General features: G+C 49.3%; 1 protein-coding gene across 15 annotated transcripts in view; it reads right to left on the bottom strand.

Moving 5' to 3' along the window:
- The window catches only part of LOC109891850 (transcription factor COE1-A), a 105375-nt gene that overhangs the window by 46337 nt on the left and 51164 nt on the right, over nucleotides 1-7874 (bottom strand). For 11 of the 15 annotated variants that reach the window (XM_031826956.1, XM_031826957.1, XM_031826948.1 and 8 more), the window contains exons 7-8: nucleotides 5624-5705; nucleotides 771-912 (exon numbers count right to left, since the gene is read on the bottom strand). In XM_031826956.1, the coding sequence (XP_031682816.1) occupies nucleotides 771-912; nucleotides 5624-5705 (224 nt within the window). The remainder of the gene's footprint in view (nucleotides 1-770; nucleotides 913-5623; nucleotides 5706-7874) is intronic. The other 4 variants (XM_031826960.1, XM_031826958.1, XM_031826949.1 and 1 more) reach the window with 1 other exon arrangement.

Consider the following 7874-nt stretch of genomic DNA (forward strand, 5'->3'; position numbering starts at 1 on the left):
TACCCCACCCTGCCACCCTGACTCCCCCACCCTGCCACCCTGCATACCCCACCCTGCCACCCTGCATACCCCACCCTGCCACCCTGCCACCCTGACTCCCCCACCCTGCCACCCTGCATATCCCACCATGCCACCCTGACTCCCCCACCCTGCCACCCTGCATACCCCACCCTGCCACCCTGCCACCCTGCATACCCAACCCTGCCACTTGGCCTCTATCACCCTGCCACCCTGTTTCCCCCACCCTGCCACCCTGCCTCACCCACCCTGCCTCGCCCACCCTGCCTTGCCCACCCTGCCTCCCCAACCCTGCCTCACCCACCCTGCCTCGCCCACCCTGCCTCGCCCACCCTGCCTCGCCCACCCTGCCACCCTGCCTCTCCCACCCTGCCCCTGGACAGAGGGAGATGAATGGAGGGGACATTTGGCTCCTGTTAGTGTTCATTCCACAAACCCATCCAGCCAGATAACATGTTATTATCTTTATCTTTATCTTTGCTCTACTACTAGAGGAAGACTGCTTCTTCTCCGTGTGACAATAGCTGTCCCCGACACAGACAGACAGGCAGACAGACAGACAGACACAATCACAGACAGACACACACACACATAGAGGCAAATGGCTAGAGACAAACAGACAAACACAGAGAGACAGAGACTCAGACTGATATACTGTAGACTGACTGACTGACAGACAGACGGACGGTCAGACCAGACAGACAGACTGAGAGACAGACAGCCGTACAGTAGAAAAGTGAGAGGGTGCCTACCATGTTCCAGGTATGATGGCGTACCTTCCGAGGGGTCCAGCCTACGAGCCCGGCGGCCGTGTTTGGAGTTGTTGTGGACAAACATGTTGTCAGAGACCGCCAGGACATGTCCATCCACACTGACCGTAGTAGACACCACCACCTGGACATAGTCACACACACAGAGAGTTCAAAGGTTAGGATATTAGGACAGATCTAACTCAGTACCAGGGTGTCACCTCGACAATACACATCACTGGAAAGTATAGTTTACCCTACCCAGATCAGAGCATTGCATCTACAACCTCAAACTAGACCAGTAGAGTGAAACAAGGACAATCCGGACAACATGTCCAAGTGAATCCTGTAACTCCGATAGCATATTTACACATTTTCGATAATGAACAATTAGGACTTCATCTGCATTATTATTGGATTTTCATATAAGGCCATTGTGTTGAGAAAGACAGTGTGTATGAGTGTTCTTTGTCGACATTCATGTACAGTTGAAGTCGGAAGTTTACATACACCTTAGCCAAATACATTTAAACTCCGTTTTTCACAATTCCCAACATTAAATCCAAGTAAAAATTCCTTGTCTTAGGTCAGTTGGGATCACCACTTTATTTTAAGAATGTGAAATATTAGAATAATGGTAGAGAGAAGGATTTAGGTCAGCTTTAATTTCTTTCATCACATTCCCAGTGGGTCAGAAGTTTACATACATTCAATTAGTATTTAGTAGCATTGCCTTTAAATTGTTTAACTTGGGTCAAACGTTTCGAATAGCCTTCCAAAAGCTTCTCACAATAAGTTGGTGAATTTTGGCCCATTCCTCCTGACAGAGCTGGTGTCCACAAATTCTGTTCACAAATTTTCAATGGGATTTGTAGGCCTCCTTGCTCGCACATGCTTTTTCAGTTCTGCCCACAAATGTTCTATAGGATTGAAGTCAGGGCTTTGTGATGGCCACTCCAACACCTTGATTTTGTTGTCCTTAAGCCATTTTCCACAACTTTGGAAGTATGCTTGGGGTCATTGTTCATTTGGGAGACCTATTTGCGACCAAGCTTTAACATCCTGATTGATGTCTTGAGATGTTGCTTCAATATACCCACATTATTTTCCTCCTCATGATGCCATCTGTTTTGTGAAGTGCACCAGTCCCTCCTGCAGCAAAGCACCCCCACAACATGATGTTGCCACCCCCGTGCTTCACGGTTGGGATGGTGTTCTTCGGGTTGCAAGCCTCCCCCTTTTTCCTCCAAACATAATGATGGTCATTATGGCCAAACAGTTCTATTTTGTTTCATCAGGACTTTTCCAAAAAGTACGATCTTTGTCCCCATGTGCAGTTTCAAACCGTAGTCTGGCTTTTTTATGGCAATTTTGGAGCAGTGGCTTCTTCCTGGCTGAGCGGACTTTCAGGTTATGTCGATATAGGACTCGTTTTACTGTGGATATAGATACTTTTGTACCTGTTTCCTCCAGCATCTTCACAAGGTCCTTTGTTGTTGTTCTGGGATTGATTTGTACTTTTCGCACCAAAGTACGTTCATCTCTAGGAGACAGAACGAGTCTCCTTCCTGAGTGGTATGATGGCTGAGGTCTTGGTTGATTTCTTTTGATTTTCCCACGATGTCAAGCATAGAGGCACTGGGTTTGAAGGTAGGCCTTGAAATACTATACAAATACAAATGATGTAAAAGAGCTTATCAGAAGCTTCTAAAGCCATGACATAATTTTATGGAATGATGAGGCACAGTCAACTTACTGTATGTACAATTCTGACCCACTTGAATTGTGCTACAGTGAATTATAAGTGAAATAATCTGTCTGTCAACAATTGTTGGAAAAATTACTTGTGTCATGCACAAAGTAGATGTCCTAACCGACTTGCCAAAACTATAGTTTGTTAACAAGACATTTGTGTAGTGGTTAGAAAACGACTTCAACCTAAGTGTATGTAAACTTCCGACTTCAACTGTATATGTCTGTGTTTGTTCACATTCTCCCTATGCTGCTAGAGAAATCTGCAGCACTGGACAAGAAACAACAACATGCTTCTAATCCAAACAAACACAGGCCCTCATCACCTTGGAGAAACAAACAGAGACAGTGTTTCCTTTAACTCCACACTTCCTGCTTCCCCCCAGCACCCCTCCTCTATCAGTGGGGCTGGGATTGTGCTGCTCCCTCCTCTTGAATCCACCCCTTTCTTTGTGCTAATGAACACACACAAACACACACCCCTCCACACACACACACACACACACACACACGTCTCTCGATCCCCCGTGTCTTTATCAAAGTCCTGCAGCATGTCCTCCTGTGCTGTGTGTTTGTGTGTCTTTATCGCTCTCTCTCTCTCCCTCGCTCCCTCTCTCCCTGGGCCCCGGGACCACTGGCTGATAGACTGACATGCAGATTAATTTAATTAAAAGCGTCCCTCACTCGAGTGCCCAGAGACAATGGGAGGCAGCTAATGGGTTGCTGTAGTAGCGAACTGTGCTGTACTGCTGCTGAGTGCCATTACTGTGGGGCCAATAGAAACCGGGCTGGACTGGGCTAAGCTGGGCTGGGCTAGGGGGACTCCCCTGGAGCTCAGAAGAGCCTCTCGTTTCAATTGCTCTGCAGCTTCAAGAGGCTCCTGCCTCTCTTGAAAAGGACTTGGCAAACACCAGTGCTAGTCTCCCAGGGCCAGACACACGCTAGTCTCTTCAAGCTGCCACACAGCCCTCCATGCCTGAACTCCCTGCCTCAATCCCCAAAGAAGATCACAGCTCTACCTCCCCTCTCTCCGTTTCCCTCATTGTCAGCCTCTCTTTCTCTCTCCCTCCCTCTCTCTCTCTCTCTCTGTGCCTCTCTCTCTTTCCCTTGGTCTCTCTTGTAGTTGGAGTATCTTACAAAGTTCTCAGTGATTTCTCAGACCGCAGGCATGTCACTGGTTGGGCTGAGGACACAAGGGAGATGTTCGCACCTCATGTCAGTGTATGAAGAAACACACACACACACACACACACACACACACACACACACACACACACACACACACACACACACACACACACACACACACACACACACACACACACACACACACACACACACACACACACACACACACACACACACACACAGAGAGAGAGCACCTTTCTGAAGAGTTATTGGTTTTGAGTTGCATATGCCAGTATACACACACAGTCTACACACACAGTATACACACACAGTCTACACACACAGTCTACACACACAGTCCCTCCCCTGCCTGCCTCTCCTCTCCTCCACACTACACTGGCCTAGAGTGTGTGAGTTATGGATGGGGCCGGCTGCTAATTAAGCCCAAGGAAACACAGGCCTGTCTACTGAAGTTCCACTACAATAAAGCCCAATAATTAGAGCCAAAGAGGAGCAATAGACAGAGCCAGCCCTCAATGCCTGTCCAATCACAGACAGGATTATAGGCTGCACAAATGTTTAAACACTAATGGCATCTTCCGATAAGAGAGACACTCTGAGGATCTACACACACACACCAAACACACACACATTAAAACACACGCACACACCGAAAACACAAACACACAGGCACGCGTGCCCGCATAATAAATCTGTCAGCAGAATTGAGGTTTAGTATATCTCAAGTGGTCACTTCCTAATTCTGTTCGGGCTTTTAAAGATAAGGAAATAGCTGTTTCCACGACCGCCCCTCCCCCCTCCCCCCACCTTTCTCTTCACCCCTAAAATGAAATAACAAGAGAGTGCAGCGCATTAGTTGTGGGAGAGAGCGACATATATAAAGAGGGGGGGGGGGGGGTGGAAGAGAGAAAAATGCAAAAGGGAGGATGGAAAAGGATAGAAAGAGGTAGATGGTTTCCTGCCTCTGTGGTCCCAATTAAGGCAGGCTAAGAGGAGGGGTGGAGGAGAGGAGAGGAGGAGAGCAGAGGAGAGGCGTGAAGAGAAGAGCATGGCATAGCTAACTAACCCTGCTGTCTGTGTCTGAGCCCCTCTCTGTGGCCTGCCAGCCTCCCTCTAATTACACTGTCACCACTGGACTGGAACCACACACACACAGCCAGGGCTAAGGCCACACACACACACACACGAGGCTGCTGAGGGGAGGACGGCTCATAATAATGGCTGGAAGGGAGTAAATGGTATGGAAACCACATGTTGGATGAGTTAGAAACCATTACATTGATTCTGTTCCAGCCATTACTATGAGCCCGTCCTCCCCAATTAAGGTGCCACCAACCGCCTGTGATGTACACCTCAACACTGAGACTCACCTTAACACCACCAGTAAGAACCACCTCCTCACCAGGACATACCTACCAATGATCCATCTCATACCTGAGACACACCTCATCTCATACCTGAGACACACCTCATCTCATACCTGAGACACACCTCATCCCTGAGACCAACCTCTTCCCTGAGACCCATCTCATCCCTGAGACTCATGTCATCCCTGAGACCAACCTCTTCCCTGAGACCCAGCTCCTCCCTGAGACTCATCTCATCCCTGAGACCCACCTCATCCCTGAGACCCACCTCATCCCCGAGACCCACCTCATCCTGAGACCCACCTCATCCCTGAGATCCACCTCATCCCCGAGACCCACACACTTGCACTGTGACAAGGGTAGAGAGATTATGCTAGGCTGTGTGTGCGTGTGTGTGCGTGTGTGTGTGCAGACCTAACAGAGCTACAGAGGTAAAAGTGTGAGAAGACAAGAAACAGAGGAGGGAGAAAAGAGATAAGAAGGGAGGGAGCGGATAGAGAAGAAGGAGGGTTAAGTCAATAGACCAGAGGGGAGATAGAGAGGAGAGGAAGAAAAAAGAGAGAGGAATAAGAAATGTGATTTCTTAACCTGGAAGCGCCGCATGTCCCGCGGGTTCCCTGCATTCTTCAGACAGTTCTGGTTGCATTTCAGGAAAAACTTCAGGAAGAACCTGTAAAAAAAAAACACAGAAGGACGGTCAGTCAGCCCATTGGACAGGCAAAGTACAGAGAGCCAGAGAGACAGAAAGGCTGAGTTCTGTTGGGGTTTAAAGTCTCTCATAAGCAGTTCGCTACGTAAAAAGATGATATCGTGATGCCACCATTTCTGTCACCATTGAGCAGTAGTGCAGCTTCTACACAAACTCTGCCTATGTCATTAAGGTTTGGTCAGTGGCTCAATCTTGTACCCCAGTAGCAGCCCTACAGAATTTCCACATTGATTTTGGACTGTGTGTATGTGTGTGTGTGTGTGTGCTGTCAACGGCTCGTCACTTAGCGAGGAGACCCATGAAGGTCATGGACATAGGATCCCCCCTGACCATGACCTTTCAGCATCCTAAAATGTCCACATAGCCTCACAAACACACACAAACACACACACACAAACACGCACACGCACACACCCAGTAACAGGCAGAGTGGTGAAATGTGGAGCAGGCCCATCTGTCGCTGGACAGAGACGGTTTTGACAGCCCACTGATCCACAGCCTTATGTGGCCATGTCTCTCACAGAGAGAGGGTCACTAGGGACCAGCCTGCCGGGCCCAGCAGACACACACACACACACACATGCGCACACACACACACACACACACACACACACACACACACACACACACACACACACACACACACACACACACACACACGCACACACCTTGATCTCTGTAAAACCTCTCCCTTCTTGTCGTACATGTACACACATATAGTGACATTTTCCAAAATAACAGCGATGGATTCTCACGTAAACAGTTTCTCCCACACAGATGGGTGCTAAACCCACAAACAAGTTTTTCCAGGTTGTGTTTTGGTGCTCCAGCTGGCGAGGGCTGGGCACACACACCACACGCACACGCACACGCACACGCACAGACACACACACACATACACACACACACGCACAGACACACACACACACACACACACACACACACACACACACACGCACACGCACAGACACACACATACACACACAAACACACACACACACACACAGTAATAGGCTGGGATGGGATAGGGTGTGTGTGTGTAAATGTCAACACATTCCAGTGGACTAGGAAAACTAGCGGGTGGCTGAGGACATTGCCGAACCAGCCAAACTATGCCCACACAACAGGAGGACGCAGCTAAATGAACACATTTGTATTATCACGCGTCCATACCGCAGGATCAATATGCCACCATGGTATTTCACCTCACTTTCAATGTGCCATTACCATTGCTTCAGAGACCCCTGCTGCTCTCTGTTTCTCCTCTGTTTCAATCTCTGCTCCCCCCCCTCTCCGTTTCTCTCTTTTCGTTTTTGCTCTGATGAAATGCTGAGGACAACTTGCACAGACCCTGCTCTCTGTTTCTACTCTCTCATTCTTTTCTCTCCTCTCCTCCCATCTCTTCTGTGTCACCGGGGGGGGGGGGGGGGGGCAGTGGTAGTGTGTCTGTGTGAGCCTAGGCTAGCACAGTGACAGGCTCCGAACAGTAGTGGTAGAGCAGAGCATTCGGACTGGGCTGCACAGAGCAGAGCGGAGAAGACTTCATTAACTACTCTTTTCTTCGTTAGCCCGGGCAACACCGAGCTTTAGTTGAGCCTGGCTCAGCCTTGTTAATTACCCAGAGACAGAGAGGCTGGTGTGGGTCTGACCCCGGGGTGACAGGGCGTATCAACGCCCAGAACAGGCACCGTGACCCCGTGACCCTCTCTCTCTCTCTGTCTGGCTGCTCCTCCCAACCTTAACACAACCTCACGCTGTCTGCTGTAAGTCTATGCTCTCCCTCGAACCACCAAGACACCATGTTTTTCACAGGAACCTACATTCAATCTCTCCTATAAAACCCTCTGTTTCACACACTCTGCTGTGCCTCCTCAAAAGATCACGTGCACACACACACACACACACACACACACACACACACACACACACACACAACACACACACACACTCTCTTCACACCATCGTCCTTGCCCGTACGTTCCGTGGATGGCTGATGGTGAGCCATGTGAAGTCCCCTCTCTCTCTCTCTCTCTCTCTCTCTCTCTCTCTCTCTCTCTCTCGCTCTCTCTCTCTCTCGCTCTCTCTCTCGCTCTCGCTCTCGCTCTGTCTCTCTGTCCCTCTGTCTCGCTG

The sequence above is a fragment of the Oncorhynchus kisutch genome, linkage group LG6 (genome assembly GCF_002021735.2).
Source record: "Oncorhynchus kisutch isolate 150728-3 linkage group LG6, Okis_V2, whole genome shotgun sequence".
NCBI classification, from domain to species: Eukaryota; Metazoa; Chordata; class Actinopteri; order Salmoniformes; family Salmonidae; genus Oncorhynchus; species Oncorhynchus kisutch.